Genomic DNA, 25,952 nt, shown 5'->3' with positions numbered 1-25,952 from the left:
TGAAAGTTTGTAATTTCCACTGAAATTTCAGACTGGATTTTCCCTTATACTTTTTTATTTTTATCAACCTCAACAAAAATGTCCATTCATTATAATCCACATAATTTACATTTACTTTTGCCGCTGTTGAAAACCTCTGTGGCAGCATTAGGCAGTCAGGGCTCAGCTATTGGATATAACTAGGGGCTCTTTAAAACCCCTTGATGTATGGGTATTCTTAGGAAGACTACGCCACATAAACGAAGCGGTTATGCTCTTCACTAAGCCCCTGGAATGGCTCCTTCTTTCTCTCTGTCCATTGTATTCTCTGTGTTGATCAGTTCCTTTTCTCTTACGCTTCCTCCAAAACAAGCTCTTTCTTGGAGGGGCACTAAGACCTAGGTCGCAACAACACTGCCACTTTCCCCATAGACAGGCAGGCAGGCCAGGTGGGAGGATACCAGGCCGGAGAGTGTTCAGGACTACTATGGGTTCCCAAAACATGTAGGAGTCTGAACCTTGTGTTGCAATAAGAAAGATGACTACTGATAAGCCAGGCTTTCTCTTCCAAGGGCAAGAAAATATCACCTCTAACCACACAGGGAGGATAAACAACATATCATATCAGGTGTAAACAGACAGAAGCTTGGACTTGAAAAACTCAAATGCTCTTTTATGGATGGTTCATTTGGGTCCACTCCGAAAATGTTGTAATGTGTGTTATGCAGTTGCAGCAAAGCGCATGCAAAGTTCAGAGTGAGTGCTGAGATAAAAGCATGCTACGCAATCTTTGACGGCAGCAATGACTTGAGGAAAGGTGCAGTCTACATGATAACAGCAAAGCCAGAAACGGTTGCAACGGGCAAAACATTTTATTAGAATGAAACTAACTGAACTTCATGACTTCTTCCAAAGAGATCTAGAGACACAGCCAACAACAACCTATAGGCCAGAGGACTGGTAGGAGGAGCTATATGAATACGGGCTCATTGTAATGGCTGGAATGGCATAAATGGAACGGTATCAAACATATAGAAACCACGTTTGACTCCGTTCCATTATATTCCATTCCAGCCATTACAATGAGTGCATCCTCATATAGCTCCTCACACCAGCCTCCTCCGCTATAGAACTATATGAAAACATAGGGAAATGGATACAAGCCAAAAAAGGAAAAATCCACCCAAAAACTATTTGTTGGTATTTTTTTCATTACTCCACTGTTGATACAGTCCCAAAATGTATTGCATGTCAGCAGTTCAAGGTTTTCAAGATATTAGATATTAATCATGATATTATTAATGATGATGCAAAATGCATAATTTGAGTGGATTTTCCCTTGAAAATGGGTGCGATTAATTACTTGTTCATCTCTCAGCTTTTTTGTTGTTAAAAAAATATCTACCAAAACGTCCAGGAAATTGTTCAATCTAACAATGTTCAACCCTCCCAATGTAATAAAGTACCAGTTATAGGAGATTATATCCGCAGAAACAAAAGGGATTAGAATCGTTCCACAAAAAGAGTGCCTTTTATTTTAAGTAGGAATTGTGCACCAAATTAGAATTAAAAGCCTGTTATATTAAATGTGCCGTTTAAAATAAGCCCCATGGAAAATTCAATAAATCTGATAATTTTATATGAAAAAAGTGATTTGTTGTCATAACAAGGTTGGTAACAACATGCGAAAATCGGTGTGGAAATCTGTTGCAGCGCAAAATTGACTACAATACCCATAATGCAATGTTCTCTCTCTGGGCTGGCTGGCTAGCTAGCTAGCAAACATAGCTACACACAATAATTCCAAAGTCAAGATCAGCAAGTTAAGTGTCTGTAAAAATCACCTGAACAATTTAGGAATCCATCTCACCGAGTTCAACTTGCAGTTGGTCTCCGCCAAGGTGAGTGCAGTGTACATTGCTTTGGCGACAACGGCCCTTTCCCCCACAGACACACAGTGTTTAGGTAGCCTAGTGGTTAAGAGCGTTGCGCCAGTAATCGGAAGGTGGCTGGTTCGAATCCCGAGCAGGTGATCCCGAGCTGATCCGCCCTTGAGCAAGGCAGTTAATCCCCATACACAACTGCTCTCAGGGTGCCGATGACATGGACGTCGGTTACGTCCATGTCATGATTCTCTTTGTTTCAGAGAGTTTGGGTTAAATGTGGAAGACACATTTCAGTTGTGCAACTGACTAGGTTTTCCCTTTCATTGCGAGATTTGAAGGAGAAACTGAGTTTAAAAAAAATTGTACATGGCTTATATTAAGCACATCTAAGCGAAATACATACTTTGTCATGAAGATATACAGTAAACGGATTGATGTGTTTTTGTTGTCGTTTTTTTTACCCCTTTTTCATGGTATCCAATTGGTAGTTACAGTCTTGTCCCATCGCTGCTACTTCCGTACGGACTCGGGAGAGGCGAAGGTCGAGAGCCGCGCGTCCTCCGAAACACAACCCTGCCGAGCCGCACTGCTTCTTGACACAATGCCCGCTTAACCCGGAAGCCAACCGCACCAATGTGTCGGAGGAAACACCGTACACCTAGCGACCGTGTCAGCGTGCACTGCGCCCAGCCCGGGAGTCGCTAGAGTGAGATGGGACAAGAACATCCCTGCTGGCCATACCCTCCCCTAACCCTTCTTCGGACAACGCTGGGCCAATTGTGAGCTGCCCGATGGGTCTCCCGGTCGCGGACGACTACAACAGAGCCTGGACTCGAACCAGGATCTCTAGTGGCACAGCTAGCACTTGGACCACTGCGCCACTCAGGAGGCCGGATGGATGTGTTCTAGACAAGTAAGCCCATACAATCTATTGGCTGATTTGGCGATCTGGAGTGCAGGTAATTGTTTTAAAAGCGTTACGTGATCTTAAGTGTGTTATCCCCTATATTCAGTGGCGAGAACCATGTAGCTTCTCAAAAGGCACCGAATTGGTGGAATGAACCATGAGAGAATGGAGGGAAAGCAGGGAACGAAGGAACAAAGTTAGAAGGATGGCATGCTGTAGGATACATACCCTGCTTGGCTACAATCTCGATAGGGCAGGACAGAAAATACACTATAAAGGGATCTTCTGCCACTGATTAGGACTATCCTATAAAAACAAAAATAATAAATATGCTAATTAGAAATTAACTCTGAAAAAGACACTCAGATCTACAGGTTAAGATGGAGAAAAAAAGTGTGCAGTAAAACAATCAAGATTTAGAAAACTAAATGAAATCATGTATTTATTTATTTTTTATATGTGTTGTGTGAGAGTTGTGTAGTCAGTGGTTTGGGGATAAAATTATGCATTTTTTGTATATTGATATTTTAAAAATGAGGCTACTAGCCATGTCTAAAGAGACTAAAAAATACAAAACTTGTTCATCTTACAATATCTGAATATCAGCTACACATGAGGTAAAAACATTGAACGATAGAACAGTAAAATTGAATCACTCCTGAAAGAAGTGGTTTGTATAACTACTGCTTAATAAACTTTGTCACTGATTTATACCTTCGGAGTTCCCATCCCAATAAGAGGCCTACTCATTGATTAATATCAATGTCACAGGCAGAATGTGACTTGTGGCAATGTATTACTACTGTATATGGCACACTGATAAGCTAGATACGAGTAAATAAAAACAACAGAATATATGTACTTCTATTTTCTTCCTGGGACAGAAGAAAGACCTGTACAAATACCTGTCAAGACTGATATTTCAAAAGCAATGAATCAAAAAGAAATGGGTTCGGTACACCCAAGTGTAAAAGAAGCTTGAGGCTTGTAGCTCAAAAATTCCAGAATAAAAAGCTACTTGAGTGATCGGTATAATACGAAATTAAGTGCCATGGAAATAGTTTAACTGTCCATTTCCTTTTACATTCCAGAAAACAGCCATAAAAAGGTGATAGTATTCATTACTGAGAGAAGCTGAACAATAGCTACATATAACTGTGTGCATGTATATAAATAAACCAGTGTGCTAAAATGTCTTCAGTGCTCTGGAATTTCTAAGTCAACATGCACGCAGCATTGTTTATAAATATGAGAGAGTGACATGTTGCATGACTAATTTGTGATTCAATGGTGTGATCCTTAATGTAGAGCTTTAACAAAATATTCAGAACAAAGATCTAAACTCCATTTGAGAATATTTCAGTGAAAACTAACCGGACTCCCAATGAACTGCCGAGCAGTCTGACACATGAATCAATCAATTAGATCAGTTATTAACCAATAGTACATTAATTGATAAAGTACTTCTACGCTACGCTAACCTTTCATTAATAACCTACATTTCTTGTCCAAGATGTAGGTTAAAGTTGGGTAACCTGATAGACATTCAAACTGCTGAGTGTTCATTGGGGGGCATCCTGCCATTTTCCATTGAAACTTTTTATGGAATTAGGGCTGGGGTCGTTTTCATTCATACCTTCCATTGCGCATATCATGGTGCCTCATGTTCTTGATGAAGTGAACCTTCTTGAAGCTCTTTGGTCGGGGTGAACCTGAGAGGGTTCTGCATCTAAAAACACACCAAATAAATAAGACTGATCAAAACAAAATGTGATTAAGTGGGATCCATTTGAGCCGTAAAGACCACATATATTTTTACAACTCTAAACAGAGAGACGGAGCCAGACCAATACATTACCGCCACAGCATGACGTTTCCACCATCACTACCCCACAGAACATAAAAGTACTCCACAAATCAAACTGAAGTGAAATTACAGTCCCTCCAATGTCATTATCTACCTAAATACTTCCCCGGCTAAAGCTGTTATTGACTTGTCAAGTACAGCTCTAAAATGATAGGAAAATATGAGCAAGCCAAACTTATTTCGGGGTGGCGTGCCGTGTTGTCTGTGACAGTTGTTGCTATACAGTACCTGCGTAGAGGGGCGTTCTCCTCAATGTCTTCCAGTGTCTCCAAGGAGGAACGCTGAGAGATGAGCCTCCGTCTGTGGAGAAAAGGATAGAAGAAGAAGAGAGGGCAGAGGGAGAAGGAGAGAGAAATAACGAAGCAGTTGTTAGGAAAGATGCTGGTATGGAATTTACAAGCAACTTGCGGTGCTGCTAACCAGCTCTTACCTGGCCATGGAGGAGGAAAAGCTGGACACAATAAGCATTAGGCCTATTTCTAATATTTTATTCTGCACTGCAAGATATTTTGCGAAATATGATTGCTAAATTTGGTCATTAATTTGATAATGATTATGCATATGAATGTCCTGGGCTTACCATGACAACGTGGTGATGTACTAAAAAAAATAAAAGACCATTATATGAGTATTGGACAACCTTGCAGAAATCGACAACACGGTCCTGTTCTGAACGCAAATATTCAAATCATTGAAGATCTAAAAGCAACAGTGATCAGCAACGACAATCATTTTCATAGTTCTTTAACGGTCTGGAGAATGAATGAGTAGCCTAAACTAACTAGACCTCATGTGGCTCCAAGTCAGATTTGAGGCATTGCTAAAACCTCCACAGCTGTGTGCTGTGCTGCCTCTTACAAAGCAGAGCTGTAATCACTGACATCAACACTGCCTGGCTGCCGTCGTCAATGACCACTGTTGTGTTCGAAATTCTGACCGGCAGCCTCTGTGTGAGATCATGTAGAATGGCTAGAACAATCTAGAGTCAGGCACTGGTTTGGTTGGTAACTGAGAGGATAAAGACAAGGGCTGATTCTGAAAGCATTTTCTCATGTAGAACTGTTTCCTCACAGACAGGCCTTTCTTTCACACTTGGGTTGCATAACTCAACAGGCAGAGCCACATCTATTAGGCTATTGCTGTATTTATTTTTATTTAACTAGGCAAGTCAGTTAAGAACAAATTCTTATTTACAATGACAGCCTAGGAACAGTGGGTTAAATGCCTTGTTCAGGGGCAGAACTGCAGATTTTTACCTTGTCAGCTCGGGGATTCGATCTAGCAACCTTTCAGTTACTGGCCCTCTAAACACTAGGCTGGCTACCTGCCGCCCCTATATAAATCAGCTGCCAGTCTTAGAAGAAGTAGGCAGCCAGGCCTACTGAACATGTGAGATTAAGCCTATACAAGCTCGAGAAATGTAATCTGGACTTTTCTATAGTAAGTCATAACCTTACTTATAAAAGGACAAAACAAGAATTACAATCCATCTCATGAACAACGGACTTAAATTCATGGTGGAAGAAAATAGGGCCAGGCGTTTTTACCAGTATTTCCAGCATTGTCCACTAGTGTTGCTGCAGGAAATCCTAGGAAATGTTCTGATTATGGATATTCTGATAAGATACTTGTCTCTCCGTCCCTAACAATGGGAGTCGTTGTACACAAAGCGGCATGGCAGGCTGTCTAGCTCCAGCCTATCCTTTCTTTGGAATGGTGGATACATGTAATTATATGAATACTTTTTGGAATATTCGATGAGGGGTGTTGACGTCGACTGCCTGTATTCAATGGAGAGATGCTATGCTACTAGCCTCATGCCATGAATATGCATAGCCACCTCGAGACAACTCCGATATAAAGTGTTTTTTCTCAAAGTTGCGGGGACGTCACATTCTACTTATTTCGGTACTCGTAAGAACCTAAGCATTATGAAATGTATATAACTTATATCCTTACTGGTGGGAGAAAAAAAAAACGCCCCCTGCTGGAGTGAGACAGATTTCCCGCCGAGTTAGGCCTCTCTTCAGCTGTCCCAGACAGGTTTTTGAGATCGGAGACAAAACACCCATGTCGTTGCCTTACACGGGGCATGCGGCTGTCACCGACGCTTGTTTAACGTGAGTGGGTCAGAGACGCAATCATCAATGCCGGGCGTACACTACACGACTTTCAAAATCCTAACATCGTTTAACGGTTAAGGTGTTGGCTTGTAATCACTGGACCTGGGTTTGAGTCCAGCTTAAGCAAAGTGAGGCGTAGAATCACTGATGTACAAAAAGTATTCCCGCCTAAAAAATTGGCTTTTGCTTTCAATATACTTTGTAACCATCATTTACTCAAGTGTTTCCTATATTTTGGCAGTTACCTGTATGTCTCTCCACCTTCTCCCTGGAGAATATATTAACACGAACAGCTAGGCAATAGCAGTCAGCTGAACAAATACAGGCTCTCTCACTGTTACAAACATAGCAGTGACCATGACCTGGTTCCAGGTACAAATGATTAGGTTCACTCAATTACAGATGGCCTACTACACCATCTCGGTTTTTGAGTAGAGGACAAAAAAAGTCTTATAACTCGGAGGCACCTTTCCTTTTTTAATGTTTTTGGACAGAATACAAGTTTTCCTTCGACGAATAGGTTTTTCTTTCGCAGTTCGTACGGTACACATCTGAGCTCTCTGAAAATCCAGCTGCCATGAAAACTAGTTTCCACAGTTCAGTGGGACACTAGGACTTTGATCCAGCCACTGTAGATGAGCAACAGCAGGCCAGCCAGGACATGGTTTTTGGCAAAGGACAGTTTCCACACCAGTGTAAACTGTGGACACAATAACACAGACCAGACCACTCATTCACTTCAGACAAAACTCTGACGTGACCAGCTATTGGATGTTAAACTGAGGGTAAGGATGGATGTTGGATCAATAGAATCCACTGGTCTGATGTTAACAAGGACTGGTCAGACTCAGAAGCTTCAACGCAGAGCACAGGCTACTTATGATTCTTGCCTCCTTCAACGTTGAAAGAACAACAATGGCATCTGTTAGTAGAGCTGCCAATGAAAGACCCTATTTGTCTGTGTCTTTGTTGCCTCAAGTGGTTGTTTTCAAGCCCTGTTCAAATGAACAATGAATAATTTCAAGCAAGGTCAATGATCAATCTTTACAATAAACGTAAAAACAAAATCCATATGTAACCTGTCTGCTATGCTTGCCGTTTTAAGTTACGGAGCAGGAGTGCTCTAGAATAAAAAAATTGTTTCACATGCACGCAGCCTGCCATTGGCAGCCTGCCATGGACATTGCCTTCCCGTTCCACTGACGGGTGACGGGGTGGAATTAAAATAGGTTGTTTCACCAATTCGGTGCCTTTTGAAAAGTGTAACTTGGTCAAAATAACATTTGATTTCACCTAATTATAACATTCTGTCAAAACGAGCACACGTTCATCTTCATAAGAAACACCAAAGATAAAGGAGGATCAAGGCACTCATATAATTAATTAAAATGCCTTTATTTGTATGGCATGTTCAATGGAACCAAGATGTTAAAAACTTATGGCCTTAGTCAGGGAGTATGAACACATTCTCCCCATGAAGAGGTTAAATAAAAACATTTCTATAGTAAGTGCCTATTAAAGGCCCAGTGCAGTCCCCACAAATATTGTACTGTGTTTTATATATATATTTCCACACTGAGGTTGGAATAATACTGTGAAATTGTAAAAATAATGATAATGCCCTTTTAGTGTAATAGCTGTTTGAAAAGAATGCCTGAAATTTTAGCCTGCTTAGGTGGGATGGAATTTTGGCCTGCCTGGTGACATCACCTCTTTCCCAATAACAGCAAATGATCCGTTTTCCCCTCCCCAGTCCCAGGCAGGCCTATCAAAACTCTTTGCTGAGAAGCTATTTGTTTCTTTTTGACCATTTGAATTGAAAACAATCACAGTAAGGTCATTTATTGTTACCCAGAAATGATTTGGCTACTGAGATAAAAAACGTTTGCATTAGACATTTAAGTGCAAAATAAAGTAACAGGGTTGACATAACAGGGTTGAAGATTTCATCTTAAATCAGCTATAAATCCCCTTGTGACAGGAGGAATGGAAGCTTGTTGTGTGCAACCGGGAGGCGCAATTGAATTCTTCACAAAAATGCTTAATAAAAAAACTAATTCTAACCTGTCTATCTATGGGTAACAGGGTTGATGTGTTATGCTTGACCAACTCAGTTTTACACCACAAAACACCAGAAAAAATGGCCAGACATCTTCACCATATTAAAACGAGAGTTCAGTTCACGTAATAGGGTTGACCTTAAAAACGAGGGCGGACGTAAATGAATCACATGAAATAAATCCTCTTCAGAAATGACTGTCAAACCAACAAAATAACTATGGCTTTATAACGATGGAGAGAAATGTTGGGGTTAAGTAGCTAGTAATGCATAAGTAACAGACCTTCTCAAAGACAATAAGCTAGCTAGCTAACTTTAAGCCTTACTGTAACCTAACGCTACAACATTACAGTATTGGACATTTTGAAGACTTCTGTTTGCAAGTCCATAACTATGGATGTTATTGTTACACTTTCTGATCTAGACTCTTTTGTTGGATCTTATTTTCTTCCAACCAGGGGAGTGTGCAAAAAGGTGCCAATAAACCCAACTGTATATTGTTCAAGACACAGAACCGTGTGGTTAGTTGCCCCTGCACCTCCCTGATTCAGAAGGGTTGGGTTAAATGCGGAAGACACATTTCAGTTGAATGCATTCAGTTGTACAACTGACTAGGTATCCCCCTTTCCCAGTGGCTTGACAAAGTAAAAACAACACTGAATCCATTTAGTCCTCATTCCCTTAAAATAGCATGTCGTTTAGGGTGAGAAACAGTGCAACTAGCATTGTGGAACTTGAACTTGTATTCAGAGATCCATTTTGGAACTAAGGAGTAATCCATACTGACTAGCTTGTCTCAAGACTCATTACCAGTAATGTTTTGATTATGGTGGCGTTTTTAACCATATCCTACAGCTGTTTGGAGCTTTTGCTTACAGTTCAAGTCTCAAGGGTTTCAGAGGAAAACTAGCCTAAGTATGCTGCTTACATAAACATGTGATTATGCCAGCTATGACATCACCGAACAATCAACCTCCTAACCTAAAGGATATGACTCGATCACACAAAACTGCAAAGGACCAGACTATTGTAATGGCTTATACCGCATGTGGTTTCTCTGCTATGGCTTCCCTTGGCTTCATAGTCTCCCCATAGTAGGCTTCTGAACACAACGAGAACTTCTGAAAAATGGTTTAAAACATGGGGAGACTTTGCAATGCACAATTTAATTAACTGCATTAAACTGTCAATCAACAACCATTTCTATGAAATAGATTTTGTGCCAACAATGCTCACTACGCTAAATATACATTTACATTTAAACCGGTTCAAACTGATCAACAGCTCAGGCGGACACACCTTTAGCAGCAAGACGGAGTTGGTGTCTTAAACGATGCCTTTTCCATTCTAGTCTAATTTATGAGTCTAGGTTGAGCAGTAGAATACTGCAGCCTATGTAGACCCAGCCATCATCTGCATGCATTCAAACCAGGGCACACCGGACAAGAGGATGGTTTTAAGCAGCCCTGAGCTCTGGTCTAGTATCTTTTGGCACATGATCTGAGGGTTGGGGGCTGGGGATTGCTGGCTGGGAGCAGAAGCAGGACTGGAGGCCAAAAGAGAGAGAGAGGGAAGGGGGAGAGAGAGAGAGAAAAAACATCAAGTAAAAAACACATGTTGACTCCAATGCTTCCCACACTTGTACCAAGTTGGCTGGATGTCCTTTGAGTGGTAGACCATTCTTGATGCACACTGGAAACTGTTGAGTGTGGAAAAACCCAGCAACGTTGCAGTTCTAGAAAAACTGGTGCACCTGGCAGATATTACCATAACCTGTTCAAAGGCACTTAAATATTTTGTCTTGCCCATTCACCCTCTGAATGGCACACAAACACAATCCATGTCTCAAGTCTTAAAAATCCTGATTTAACTTGTGTCCTTCTCTTCATCTACAATGATTGAAGTGGATATAACAAGTGACATCAGTAAGGGATCATAGCTTTCACTTGGTCAGTCTATGGCTTGGAAAGAGCAGGTGTTCTTAATGTTTTGTACACACACACACACTCTCTACCGTTCAAAGTTTGGGGTTACTTAGAAATGTCCTTGTTTTTGAAAAAAAAAAGCATTTTTTGTCCATTAAAATAACATCAATTGATCAGAAATACAGTGTATACATTGTTAATGTTGTAAATGACTTTTGTAGCTGGAAACAGCATATTTTTAATGGAATATCTACTTAGGCATACAGAGACCCATTATCAGCAACCGTCACTCCTGTGTTCCAATGGCACGTTGTGTTAGCTAATCCAAGTTTATCATTTTAAAAGGCTAATTGATCATTAGAAAACCCTTTTGCAATTATGTTAGCACAGCTGAAAACTGTTGTCCTGATTAAAGAAGCAATAAAACTGTCCTTCTTTAGACTAGTTGAGTAGCTTCAGAGAATCATCAGTCTATTCTTGTTCTGAGAAATGAAGGCTCTTCCATGCGAGAAATTGCCAAGAAACTGAAGATCTCGTACAACGCTGTGTACTACTCCCTTCACAGAACAGCGCAAACTGGCTCTAACCAGAATAGAAAGAGGAGTGGGAGGCCCCGGTGCACAACTGAGCAAGAGGACAAGTACATTAGAGTGTCTAGTTTGAGAAACAGACGCCTCACAAGTCCTCAACTGGCAGCTTCATTAAATAGTACCCACAAAAAAAAAACACCAGTCTCAACGTCAACAGTGAAAAGGCGACTCCAGGATGCTAGCCTTCTCGGCAGAGTTCCTCTGTCCAGTGTCTGTTCTTTTGCCCATCTTAATCTTTTCTTTTTATTGGCCAGTCTGATATGGCTTTTCCTTTGCAACTCTGCCATTGGAAAGAACTAACCAAAAAACAAAGCAAACTGGAATGCCATTTGGCCTTAAACAGAGTAACTGACCACTCTGACTGACCTAAAATTAAGGAAAGCTTTGACTAAGTACAGACTCAGTGAGCATAGCCTTACTATTGAGAGAGGCTGCCGTAGGCAGACCTGGCTCTCGAAAGAAGGCAGGCTATGTGCCCACAAGATGAGGTGAAAACTGAGCTGCACTTCCTAACCTCCTGGCAAATGTATAACCCTATTAGAGAGACATATTTCCCTCAGATTACACAGACCCACAAAACAAATCACATTTTGATAAACTCCAGCAGGAGTTGTGGCCACCAGTGAAGCACATTGTAAATACAAACTATATTTATTGGTCTATTTATTTTCCCTTTCATACTTCAACTATTTGCACATTGTTACAAAACTGTACATAGCCAGTAATATAACATTTCAAATGTCTATATTATTTAAAACTTTTGTGAGCATTTGGGTGGCAGGTAGCCTAGAGGTTAAGAGTGTTGGGCCAGTAACTTGGTTATTATTATTTTTCCACTTTTGTTTATTATCTAGAGAGAGAGAGAGATAGAGAGATGAAAGAGAAAGAATGTCTAGTCTGGTGCCCTTGGGAGAGGAAGTAGAGGATAGAAAACGAGAGAAAGGAGAGCCTGGCCGGGCAGCGTCTCTGAAAGCCTGGGCATCCTGCCTTGCCTTTCCCAGCCAGGGTTCTCTGAACCTGGCCACGTTTCCACCAAGCTGCTACCCTGAGAAAACAAACCAGCCACTGTGGGACTCCCATCTATGATATGCCTGTGGAAAATGTGTCCAGGGTCTATCAACAGGTCGCCCTAGTTAGCTTATAATTCAGTTTACATGGGCTTCCTTCTCTGACTGACCACATTCCATAACCTGTGGGGGTTTAGCTAATAAATCATGGTACTGTAACTCAGGCTCTCTACATGGCTAACTAATGCAATGAGAAGCCCCCTACGCAAACTGTAGTCATCATAACACCTTCAAGAAAAATATATTGCAGTAAGCTAATGAATTAAACTTTGTGTAAAATACTGTTGGGGTTGATAAAAACACATGAATTCCACTTTTAAAAACTTTTTTTTTTAACAAAACATAAATCATCTGTAAGGTCTTTGTTAATATAACAACTTCATAACACATTCATTATCAAATGGCATGTTTTACGCTACATGTACTTTTCACTATTAAGATATGGCATTAGCTCATGACAGATTTCAGGGGCAGTCTGACTAATGTCACTTCGATGAAGTCAAAAGGTGAACTAAACGCTTCACAATGGCTTCATGACTGCGTTGTCCTGTGAAGTCTGGCAGTTGCAAGACGTGGAGTGTCTCCATCGTGGAGTGGCCTGAGAGTGTAGTGTATCTAACAGCATTTTCTGACACAGTGAGAGAAAGAGAAGACTGTTACTGACAGCTCTCCTGCAGTATATATAAATGAGAGAGAGAGAGAGACAGAGAGAGAGAGGAGAGAGAACTGTTACTGACAGCTCTCCTGCAGTGGCAAGAGAAAGAGTCAGCCTCATATTTCCCCGTGCTCTGGTCTACTCTACAGAGTAAACAAAGGTATGGAATAAAAGGCATCCGTGTTGGGTTACAGGATGTTTATATCGCATAGGAGAGGGCAAGGCGGGAGGTGCTGGGCCGCTTTAGAAAGACATACACATCCAACGGATTATGGGGAGAAAATACACATACCCTCAGCTCCAGAATAAACAATCCAGAATAAACAATAGGCCTACCTGGGCAGCATTAGCTTTATATACTGTACTGTGCAAACCAATAGGCTATATGGTCAGTTAGCCCCCACTTAATTGGCCATGTTAGGTAACAAGTAGATTACCAGTCCTCAAGATAGGAAACATTTGTCTGAAGTGATGAGGTCTGTGAAAGGAACTAGGCCACAGCTTGATCTATATAGGCCTTCATCTCCATGCCTGTCAAGTAGTCATGGTGGGACTTAATCTGCATGGGGGAGAAAAAGTCACCCCTTTCTGGACATGCCTTTACTTGTTTGATCTCTCACATGGTTTCAGTGCTATCCCTAACATGTTTTACAAATTCTGTTTAAGGACGTGCATCATACTGTTAAGGCAGGCTAATCGAAATGATGGCACAATGGTTAACCGTTTCCTTGAATCAATGGGCCACCGCATGTGTATTGGTGTGTTAATGAATCTCGGCACACAAGTGTATAAATCGCTCATTGATGAGATACAGTTTCACAAATCCGAGGGCACTTTCTCTTTGTTGTCTGTCGCTTTCTTTTTATTTAACATGTCTTTAGCAGTACACTGACTAAGACTTATGATGACCTTTGAGCAACCATACTACAAAATGTGACAGAACGAACCCATTCTGTTGTTTAAATTATCTCTGTTGATAAACGTTAACCTAGCCTAGCCTTGATCTGTGGATCACGTTTCTTGGCTTCACTCAAAAAAGACCTTCATCAAGATAACACTTACCTGTAGCAATACTGTAGCCTATAGTGTAGTGTTGACACTACTGGGTTGCAATATTGTCGCATACGACATGATGCCTAATTTGTGAGAGTGCAGTGTAAACATTGCCTGTGTGGGCTTCTGTGCCAGTAGTCTACCCAACATAGGCAACATTGATATACATAACAGTCAGTGTAAACTCATTCACACCTCAATGAATGTAAACACTAACGCTACATGATGCAGAGATCTATAGTTACCTTGATCTCTGCAGTTCCAGTCCCGAGTTGGCGATCTGTCCTCCCTCCAGACAGCAGACCTGGGAAGCCTGCCTGGAGTGGGCAGCAGGCACGACTCCCTGAGTGTAGGTCTGAAGCCTGCTTCTAGTCGCGGCTGGTACTACAGAGAAGGGCGAACTGAAAATCGAAGGGCCGAAAGCATCCCCTTCCGGATATGTACATGCTGGAGCTGCAGCGGCTGAACCAATCCCAAAACTGGCTCGGGTGTTAGCAATCAGAGCCTGGTTTGCAATAGCGAGCGCCTGGGCGGCGGTGGGGGTTGCTACCGCAGCGCCACTGCCAACCGCGTACAGCGAGCGCTCTGCTGTGGAAACCAGGCTCTGTCTAGTTCTGGCCTCAATTGAATTATCCTCTTCGATCTGATTGTCGGCATCATCTTGCACGGGTCGACCATCCAAAGAAATGTTACTGAGAAAAGAGAGCGCGGCTTGTCTCCTCCGAGGGTCTATGCGTTTCCGCGTATGCTCGACACTGGAATACTTGATCTGAAGCGTGGTTGTGTTGCTGCTCATGGCAGCCGCCATGGTCCGCTTTCAGCTATACGAAGCTGCGAGCAGCGGTTTTGTCAAGATTACATTACAAGTGTGTAAAGAGTGCTTATGTAGTTAGTAAATGACAAATGCTTGTCTTTTAAGTGCAAGCGTTACACTGACTAAACACAGGATGGTCACGTGTGTGCAGTATTGTGAATTGTGGCAGCAGAAAAAAATTGACCAATAAGCTTTCAGGGATACGTATGAAAGATTTTTTTCCTCCCCTCTTCTATGGAATTACTTGTGTGCCTTTTTAATATCAAGCAACCCTTTTGAATTCGTGAATAAAATTCTTATTGCAAACAAAAATGATATTGAAAGGAAAACATTAACCCACAAGTGTTGAGGTCAAATAAATAACATAGCAAGGAAATAATTTTGAAAGGCAAGAACAAATAAATTGTAAATGAATGAGAAAAAAATGGTTTTCATTTAAACATTTTCAATGATTGCGAAGAAACGCACGTTACCCTGACCGCCCTTTGTTTTAGCCATTTAGGCGGGGTTTAAAGGGAGGCGTAGAAGATGCGTCTCTATTGGTCAACTGGTTTTGGAATGACAGGTCATCCTTGATTTGTTTTCACTTTTTTAAACGTATTTAACTTTTCCATTTCAGATAAAAAGGTCTCAGTGGCTACTAGCTAGCTAGCTAGCGTAAAATGTACGACAAGAAGGACATCGCGAAACATCCTAGGTAAATGTATTTTTTAGGTAGCTAAGTTAGCATGGTTATATAATTTATATCACCGGTAGCAAGCAAGATATGATGCCCTGAACTTACTCTGAAGTTACTCTAGAGGTACAGTATGTGGCTATTCGAGAACAAGGGCACTATTAACCCTTTCTAGCATAATAATGGGCTAAAGGAGCCTACCATTCATTCCTACTATTCCAATGACTTTTTCTGTTTAAAGGGCGAATTGGCTCTGGAAGCCAAAACAGCCAAATACTCCATCTAAACATGAGTCGATTCTCAATTGTGGTACGGTTCTATAAACATAAATCCCTCTACTTTCATATTACATAAAAAATAATTTCACAAATACAAAATACACACTTAGAGGAGGAACTATAGGAGGAAGGGCTTATTCTAATGGCTGGAATGGAATCGAGTCAAACATAATTCCCTTCGTTACAATGAGCCCATCCTCCTATTGTTTCTCCCACCAGCCTCCTCTGGTGTACACTGCTTTTACCGGTTTAAACAGTTGTTTTAAGTGACAACGTGTTTGTAACGTCTGTCTTTGTTTACACACAGGTGTTTGGAGACACAGATAGTTAATTAGCACAGGTAGCACTCTGTCTACTGTCTGTTTTCAGTAAACAAGCGCTGTAACATGGAAATATGGCAGCGTGGAAACCCTAACCCTAGAAAAGTGTGTATCAATTTAACCTTTAGTTAATTTAAAAAAAATCTATTGCCAATATGAAAGATAAGGTCCTAATGCTTCCAAAACTGTACCACAAGCAATGCGTGTTAGTATTCAAACCGAGTGTTGCGGCTCTTAACAACCCCCCCCCCCCCCCTCTACACAAGACGTCTTTGTCCAATGACTTTTATGTGTAATGTTTTGGAATTGAGTCATGATCAAGGCTAGCCCTTCTCATGACTCCAGTGCTGTATGGCTTTGGGCTCTCCAGAGCTATGGCACTACTACCTGAAAGCTTGTCATCAGAGTGTGATTGTACTATAGACAATTATGTTTTGCATCTGTTCAGGAGTCTTATGACTTGGGGGTAGAAGCTATTTAGGAGCCTCTTGGACCTATACTTGGTGCTCCGGTACCGCTTGCTGTACAGTAAAGTAAACAGTCTATGACTAGGGTGACGGGAGACAATTTTTAGGGCCTTCCTCTGACACCTCCTGGTATAGAGGTCCTGGATGGCAGGAAGCCTGGCCCCAGTGATATACTGGGCCGTACGCACTACCCTCAGTAGTGCTTTGCGGTTGGAGTGCTTTGAGAGGCTAGTTAAGGATCATATCACCTCCACCTTACCTGTCACCCTAGACCCATTTCAATTTGCATACCGCCCCAATAGGTCCACAGACGATGCATTCACCATCACACTGCCCTATCCCATCTGGAGAAGAGGAATACCTACGTAAGAATGCTGTTCATCGACTACTGCTCAGCATTCAACACCATAGTACTCTACAAGCTCATCATTAAGCTTGAGGCCCTGGTTGTCAACCCCACTCTGTGCAATTGGGTCCTGAACTTCCTGACGGGCCGCCCCCAGGTGGTGAAGGTTGGAAACAACACCTCCACTTCGCTGATCCTCAACGCTGGGGCCCCACAAGGGAGCGTGCTCAGCCCCCTCCTGTACTCCCTGTTCACCCATGACTGTATGGCCATGCACGCCACCAATTCGATCATCAAGTTTGCAGACGACACAACAGTAGTAGGCTTGATCACCAACACTGACGAGACAGCCTGTAGGGAGGAGGTGAGAGCACTCCGAGTGTTGTGTCAGGAAAACAACCTCTCCCTCAACGTCAAAAAAACAAAGGAGATTATCGTGGACTTCAGGAAAAAGTAGAGGGAGCACCCCCCTATCCACATCGACGGGACAGCAGTGGAGAAGGTGGAAAGTTTTAAGTTCCTCGGCGTACACATCATGGACAAACTGAACTGGTCCACCCACACAGACAGTGTGGTGAAGAAGGTGCAACAGCACCTCTTCAACCTCGGGAGGCTGAAGAAATGTGGCTTGTCACCTAAAACCATCACAAACTTTTACAGATGCACAATTGAGAGTGTAACAGTATAACTTTAAACCGTTCCCTCGCCCCGACACGGGCGCGAACCAGGGACCCTCTGCACACAACAACTGACACCCACGAAGCGTCGTTACCCATCGCTCCACAAAAGCCACGGCCCTTGCAAAGCAAGGGGCAACACTACTTAAGTCTCAGAGCAAGTGACGTAACTGATTGAAATGCTACTAGCGCGCACCCGCTAACTAGCTAGCCATTTCACATCCGTTACAAGAGCATCCTGTCGAGCTGTATCACCGCCTGGTACGGCAACTGCACCGCCCACAACCACAGGGCTCTCCAGAGGGTGGTGCGGTCTGCACAATGCATCACCGGGGGCAAACTACCTGCCCTTCAGGACACCTACAGCACCCGAGGTCACAGGGAGGCCAAAAAGATCATCAAGGACAACAACCAGCCGATCCACTGCCTGTTCACCCCGCTACCATCCAGAAGGCGAGGTCAGTACAGGTGTGTACTGACCAAGTGGAACGTAGCCCTTGTGTGCTCTCTCAACCACCTCTATGTCTAGCCCTGTAGCTGAAGCCTACAGCAACATTCCGATTTAAGTGCTACTCTACGACATGGTAGTGTTTACAGTAGAGTTTAAATGGAATTATATTCTTATTGTAGTTTCACCCCCCCCACCCGTGAGTTCTTGTAAATTACATTTTGTTTGTTGCAAGTCAATTTTCTGTTTGTATATTTTGGCAATTGCCAACACTACAGTATAACACCTAATTGAACTACACTGCTCAAAAAAATAAAGGGAACACTTAAACAACGCAATGTAACTCCAAGTCAATCACACTTCTGTGAAATCAAACTGTCCACTTAGGAAGCAACACTGATTGACAATACAGGCCAGTACATCAGGAGACGTGGAGGAGGCCGTAGGAGGGCAACAACCCAGCAGCAGGACCGCTACCTCCGCCTTTGTGCAAGGAGGTGCACTGCCAGCGCCCTGCAAAATGACCTCCAGCAGGCCACAAATGTGCATGTCTGCTCAAACGGTCATAAACAGACTCCATGAGGGTGGTATGAGGGCCCGACGTCCACAGGTGGGGGTTGTGCTTACAGCCCAACACCGTGCAGGACGTTTGGCATTTGCCAGAGAACACCAAGATTGGCAAATTCGCCACTGGCGCCCTGTGCTCTTCACAGATGAAAGCAGGTTCACACTGAGCACATGAGCACATGTGACAGACGTGACAGAGTCTGGAGACGCCGTGGAGAACGTTCTGCTGCCTGCAACATCCTCCAGCATGACCGGTTTGGCGATGGGTCAGTCATGGTGTGGGGTGGCATTTCTTTGTGGGGCCGCACAGCCCTCCATGGGCTCGCCAGAGGTAGCCTGACTGCCATTAGGTACCGAGATGAGATCCTCAGACCCCTTGTGAGACCATATGCTGACACATGCACATTTGTAGCCTGCTGGAGGTCATTTTGCAGGGCTCTGGCAGTGCACCTCCTTGCACTAAGGCGGAGGTACCGGTCCTGCTGCTGGGTTGTTGCCCTCCTACGGCCTCCTCCACGTCTCCTGATGTACTGGCCTGTCTCCTGGTAGCGCCTGCATGCTCTGGACACTACGCTGACAGACACAGCAAACCTTTTTGCCACAGTTCGCATTGATGTGCCATCCTGGATGAACTGCACTACCTGAGCCACTTGTGTGGGTTGTAGACTCCGTCTCATGCTACCACTAGAGTGAGAGCACCGCCAGCATTCAAAAGTGACCAAAACATCAGCCAGGAAGCATCAGCCAGGAAGCATAGGAACTGAGAAGTGGTCTGTGGTCACCACCTGCAGAATCACTCCTGTTTTGGGGGGTGTCTTGCTAATTGCCTATAATTTCCACCTTTTGTCTATTCCATTTGCACAACAGCATGTGAAATGTATTGTCAATCAGTGTTGCTTCCTAAGTGGACAGTTTGATTTCACAGAAGTGTGATTGACTTGGAGTTACATTGTGTTGTTTAAGTGTTCCCTTTATTTTTTTGAGCAGTGTATAATAAGACCATACTTGGGTAAATTGAGTGAATTAATGGTTGTTGTGACAACATGCATTATCCTGGAGCATACAGTTATCGTGAACAATAATGCACATTTTTAAAAATTGTAACGAGTGCACTTATCATTAGTTGTACATTAAGAATTTGTGTTAGGTTTTCATTCATGTTAACCTTTTTGCATAATTGTGCTAATTTATTCCACAGGTGGTTCTGGCTGATGACCTGTCTCCATAGCTGAGAGAAGCCATGGTGGAATATCACTTCGTTCCCAACAATACTGCTAATATTTCTAACTGTACCGATGAGAAAGAGTAGGGCAGACTTATACAATTACAATACAGAAATGTTCTTGCTCTTTAGTGAAGTTCTGCCAATCATATGTTGGAAACCATTATCAAGGAAAACTAGTTGAACACTTTTTGTGGAAATTTCAATTTGTTTCTTGAACACCAGTGATTCATCTAAGGACAATAAATCTTGCCTGTAGGAAAATGTCTAAATGTACAATAAGGGGTATATCCTTAATAAAATAATTGATGGTTAATTGTGGATGGACATGACAATTAACTAACACTTATCTGCTTTATGCTTCTGATTTTCCAGTTGACATTAACAAGGAAAAACTCTATACACAATAATGCAGCTTTAACAGTATTGAGTCAAGTAACAGCTTCGTCAACTGTCTCCCCAAGGACTAGCTCAAAAAATGTTAAGGCCAAGGTTATGTCCATCTATTCTGTCTATTCATATTTGACAAATACACATTTGGATCTATTGTTACTGGCCATATAAGCATGGATTGATGTGTTTAGAAAAGTTGTTTTTTCTTATGTTGCACTGCAGCTATCTAATAAAAGTACCAGTCATATCAAATATTTGTATAACTAATCCAAAATAGACGACAGCCTGTTGTTTCAAACGGGAGCAAATTAATCATAATGGTCAGAATAAGCAAGGAGGTGAGCAGAGTCAAGCACAAACTAGCGAGTGCCTATTGGCGTGTTCTAGCATGTATTTGCATATTTCTGTTAGGGAAATATATCTACTACTTTGTGAATTGTGTGTGTGCCTTAACTCAGTTCGCCCTTGCACTCCTAAACAAAGAAATGTTTTGAAACTTTGGCAAAGGGTAAAGTCTACAAAACTTAGTCCACTCTGTTCGTAACATATTTTAGTTTTGGAAACAGAAAACTGTATTGAGAACAAATGTTTCATTGATAATAAATTTAGCAGAACTTCGGCTGAAATCCATCTCGCTCCGTCTTCTCCCACTGCCGGTCATTGGGTTTCCTCTCACCATCATATTTGGTAGTGAGTGGAAACACCAACCGGATGCTTCACATTTATACATCCAGTGAAATCTCTGTCTCATTGTTGTATCTTCGGTCATATGTGTGAATCACTTAGCTTCTTAACCTGTTAGCTAGCTACATACGATAGAAATAAGCTGAAACATTTTTATATAATTCATTTCATTCTTTTGGCCAAATTTCATATACACAAATGTAAATTTACAAACAAAAAAACACATTTTCTTACCCTACAAAAAGAAATTGAACTGTATTTTAAGACAGTTAAATACTCTACTAACAAAACAGCTGTTAGAATTGTAAGTGTATGTATGTCCCTTATGGTCCTTGTGTAATTGTAATGTGATATTGTACCCCCTAGCTCGATTGTCTATTGTATATAATCTATATATACTTGTGTTCCCTCATGTACTTTCTGTATTGATTTTTTGTTAATAAAATCAACTGTTAGCTAGCTAACATAGGTGACGTTTAGGTGCTGAAGATAATAGTTCAGGGGATACAATCAACACATCTAACTTCTGGAATGATCAATTAAGCTACTTTATACTGTAACAAACCAGTTGCTAGCAAGTTACCTGGGCGCAGGGTAGCCTATTTAACCTTGTTACGCACGCCTCTGAGAAGAGGGAACGCAACTCCCTGCTACAACTCAACTCTCTGAAGTGCAAGAGGTATGGACTGTAGGTGCGAGTAAGGATGACACAAAAGCAGAATTTACCGTTTACTAGAATTTATTTTCTTACACGGTAATATGGGGAAAAGGGGCTGGACGGAACCAAAGCAAAGAAAGTAAATATCAAAGTTCCCCCTCTCCTATCTAACCTGCCTACCCACTTAACTTACCTAACTTAGCACCGTCTGGTGCCCTAACCAAAATACAGGGGGTGGTCCGCCCAGGTCTTACCTAGTGTGCCTAGACAGTAAATATACTACGGGTATATGTATGCCCACGGGCCTCTTGCCTAAGCACTCCCAAAGTGCCTTCTCCTTCCCCCCTGGGAACAAATGAAACCGAGTAATTATTAATGATTTCACAAACACAGGACATAGAAAAACTGCTACCAACAACAACAGTACATACCACACTTTCTGATACACAACCCACACTATATCACAATCTAATTTTTCTCTCTCAAACTCCAAATCTCTACTCCAAATCTCATCTCCTCTCTCTCTCTTGGGCAGAACACTGGCTTTTATCTTTAGGTGGCAATGGTGATTAGAGTCAGCTGCTTCTTGACGAGGGGGCGGGGTCAGCTCCAATCACCAATTAGCCTGGTGTTGACCAATCAGCTGGTTGGGGAGTACTTCAGGAAGCCATCTCCTGAAACACACACACTAAAATACAAAACAGAACACAGAAACTGGGGAACGTAACAAACCTACATGGCGTTAGGTTAACGTTCTGCAAATTTTCTCATCGATTTAAACATTTGATCTCAATACAGTTTTATGTTTCCAAAACTAGAATCTGTTGCGAACAGAGTGGACAACATTTTGTAGACTTTACCCTTTGCCAAAGTTTTTAAAAATTGTTTTGTTAAGAAGGAAAGCATAGGGCGTATTGAGTCGTTGCACATATGCACGTCACGGAGTTGAGGCATTCCCTAACGGAAATTCAGGCTAGAATGCCCCATCGGGCTCTCGATAGCTGGTGCTTGGCTCGGTCCACCTCTTTTCTTGTTCTGCCCACTATGATTAATTTGCTCCCATTGGAAATGACAGGCTGTGGTCTGTCTTGGGTTAGTTATAAAAAAATATTTGGCGAAAGCAAAGGGCAGGGTAACATACGCAAAGATACAAAAACTTGCAGGCAAAGACGGGAATGTTTCACTGAAAACTATTTTTGGGGGAAACTATAGTGTGCTTTGGTGTCATATTGTGGAAGTAATTGGTTAAATAACCTATACACTCTACCCTAATCCCCTAGGCTACCAAGACTCCAAATCATTAATATTGAACATTTACTGCATGGAAGTCTCTAAAATACCTACATTGAATCTATAAAACAACAGACCTTGATATTGAAAATAAGTGGGCTGCGCATTTTTTTGAGCAATGGAACCGCTGCGGTATAAACATAGAGAAAGATAGAGGACTGATCTTTATATCTGTGCCATAGCTTCTGCGACAATATGGGCAGAGCCATTGAGGCTACAACCCGTAGGAATCTCAACCCAGTTGACTACTTTAAAATGGTGGAAGCCTTCAATGGCGCTGCCCCTGCTATAACAGACTCTTGGCCACTAGAGGCCTCTATCATTCTCTGGGTATATCGGGGTTGTGTCATTGCTTCGCCCACCTAGCAAGGAGTTGTTGTATGAAGGTCAATGAGAGAGGTTTATTTGATCGAATAGTGTCGTAATGCTTAAAAGTTGTTACGAGTGTACTGATAGGACCCGTGACATCCCGGCAACTTTTAGAAAAAACACAATATCGGAGTTGTCTCGAGATGGCTATGCACATTCATGACATTAGGCTAGTAAGCATCGCATCTCTCTCCATTGAATACAGGCGGTTGACGTCAACAACCTTTATCGAATATTAAAAAATTACTACAATAATGAGATGTATTCACCAATCCAGAGAAAGGATAGGTGGGAGCAAGACAGCCCGTCGTGCCGCTTTGTGGACAACGACTTCCGTTGTTAAGGTGAAGGGACATCTTGTCAGTATATCCATAATATTCGGTTGAATCCGTTTACATGGACCAACATCACATGCGCACTCAGTGCTCACAGGGATAAGTCATTGGATGAAAATAAAATGATCATATCTTCGGCTGTGAGGACGGGGAAAAAATTGGCCTCAGCAACCGTCATTTTAATAATTCAATGGATGTTTTGTGCACAAAGGTGATGACTAAAGTGTCTTATTAGGAGTTTTCAAATCTGACTTCTCTATGTGGCCGTCTATGGAAGTTGTCTTTTTGGGCCGGGCGTCAGTTAAAGTGCAGTACCGAAGCAACACTGTAGGAGCAGTTGAAACAGTGCTTCTAGACCAGAACCCTGGCCCCTTGAATAGAACCTGCAGTATTTCCAAAGTATGCAATTCTGTATTTCTTCAACATTTGCGCCATCTGTCTGCTTTACATGGTTTATTCTGATTTAGTAGTCAGGTTAGGACATTTTTAGACTAAATCACAATACTGCAGTTATACACCAACACAAAATAGTGCTAATTTCACTGAGTCTGCGTTCACCAATCACCAATGTGTAGTAGGAACCCCCCCTGCGTGGCATTAGCGTTTTTGCCTTTCATTTATGAAAGATAGTTCCCTAAAACGCCATCCAGGAAGCTGTGTTATTTAGACAGTTTATGATGAAAAGGCCTCTACTCACCACTGGATGTCCCTGTGGCTCTTCTAATCTCACTGTGTTCATTTTAAACCCACACAGGCTCCCATGTCGGATTCTTGCTGAAAGAATCCTAACCAACTCCTGCAATTGAGGAGTAGATGAGGGCTGCTAGTAGTGTCAAGTTGAACATTCTTTCCCGAGAAGACAAGCAGTCAAAAGCATTGGGGTGATTGATATTACTCTGATCTCTGGTGAGTCAACCACACTGTCCTACTAATACACATCCCAATGGAGTTTTAGACTGACTATTGAACAATAGTTGCAGAGGAATATTAGGGGATGACATTTAATGATGAATACCTATAATTGGGGCCAGGAGTTTTTCACTTTCTGGTAAGGTCAAATGGTCAGGAAAACTCCTGGCCCTAGCTATAGTAACTTCTGTAATTGTGTGCTGATTTTGAGTAACTCTTGACACTGATCCAAGCCCATGCTGCCCATTTGTTTTATTACTTCCTAACCCCAGTAGCAGAACACTACTGTGCAATGCCATACAATGATGTAAAATGAAACCAGTGTGCACTGCAGATCTTAGGCTCAGATGCCTTAGGTTAGATTCTGTCTCTGAACTGCAGGTCCTTTAGCCACCTACCATTAATCTGAGCTGCCCATCAGCTGGGAAAGAGAGAGAGAGAGAGAGAGACGTGGGCTATGGCTCCGACTCCTACTACCCCCTCCGTTGCCGTGAAACACTGGACTTCCTGTGTTTGTGTGAAGCTTCCTACAGATGAAGTGCTTTGGCACCTCATTGTGAGCCGCAATGCACATGACTCTGCTATTACTTTAGAGTTGATTAAGGAAAAACATGCCAAGTGTTAGAGCACCATAAATTATTACCAGCACTACTCCTGAAGGGTTATGAGGTGCAGACAATACAGCCTTGTCCAAAATGATTGGCACCCTTGATAAAGATGAGCAAAAATGACTATAAAATAAATTATTCAAATACTGAACTATATTGTGTGCTCAAGCAAATGAGTAAATGATATTCTATACTAATACAATTGCTCAGAGAAATATATTTTGTTTAACAAGTAATATGTTTTTCCCCTCAAAAATATGCTGGTGTCATAATTATTGGCACACCTAAAGATTCTTCGAAATAAAATCAAACAAAATAAAATCTGCATTAACATTCTACTTTAAGTTAATCTCAGCTCAAGGAACTGTATTGTAGCCTTCCATGGCTTCCTGTTTGACTGGGGTGTAAAAATGAGGAACACGCATGTAAAATCCGTCGTTGTCATTGGTCACCATAGAAAAGGCGAAGAGCTCACAAACGTAAAAAGATAAATGGTTGTTGACCTTCATAAATCAGGTAATAGGTGCAAAAAATGGCAAAATAATGAAATATACCACCTACAACTATTAAGGCAACACTGGAACAGTGGTAAACATGCCTGGTATTGGATGCAAGTGTTTCTTGTCCCCATGGACAGTGAGGAAGATGGTTTGGGAGGCAAACAAAAATCCAAGGGCTGAATTTGGAGAATTACAGTACGTGGTCGCATCTTCGGGTCACCATGTCTCAAAATCTACAAATAGACGCCACCTCCATGCCAATAGGCTCTTTGGAAGGGTT

At 42.1% G+C, this 25,952-nt stretch overlaps 1 protein-coding gene and 1 long non-coding RNA gene across 4 annotated transcripts in view; one reads left to right on the top strand and one right to left on the bottom strand.

The window, feature by feature from the left end:
- LOC129824189 (CDK5 and ABL1 enzyme substrate 1-like) overlaps positions 1 to 15,065 on the bottom strand; it is a 31,887-nt gene extending 16,822 nt beyond the window's left edge. The window contains exons 1-4 of one of the 3 annotated variants that reach the window (XM_055883637.1): positions 14,357 to 15,065; positions 4,868 to 4,939; positions 4,409 to 4,501; positions 3,001 to 3,078 (exon numbers count right to left, since the gene is read on the bottom strand). In XM_055883637.1, coding sequence (XP_055739612.1) covers positions 3,001 to 3,078; positions 4,409 to 4,501; positions 4,868 to 4,939; positions 14,357 to 14,919 — 806 coding nt within the window. In that variant the 5' untranslated portion in view covers positions 14,920 to 15,065. Of the gene's footprint in view, positions 1 to 3,000; positions 3,079 to 4,408; positions 4,502 to 4,867; positions 4,940 to 5,219; positions 5,458 to 14,356 lie in introns of those variants that run through there. The other 2 variants (XM_055883639.1, XM_055883638.1) reach the window with 2 other exon arrangements.
- Positions 15,066 to 15,230: 165 nt separating this feature from the next.
- On the top strand, positions 15,231 to 20,242 carry LOC129824191 (uncharacterized). The gene is made up of 2 exons (XR_008754725.1): positions 15,231 to 18,157; positions 19,903 to 20,242. It is a non-coding gene; the product is annotated as an uncharacterized LOC129824191 (long non-coding RNA).
- Positions 20,243 to 25,952: the final 5,710 nt, after the last annotated feature.

The sequence above is a fragment of the Salvelinus fontinalis genome, chromosome 26, assembly GCF_029448725.1.
Source record: "Salvelinus fontinalis isolate EN_2023a chromosome 26, ASM2944872v1, whole genome shotgun sequence".
In the NCBI taxonomy this organism is placed as follows: domain Eukaryota; kingdom Metazoa; phylum Chordata; class Actinopteri; order Salmoniformes; family Salmonidae; genus Salvelinus; species Salvelinus fontinalis.
Note: the sequence above shows the minus strand (reverse complement) of the source record. Positions and strands in the feature narration are given on the sequence as shown.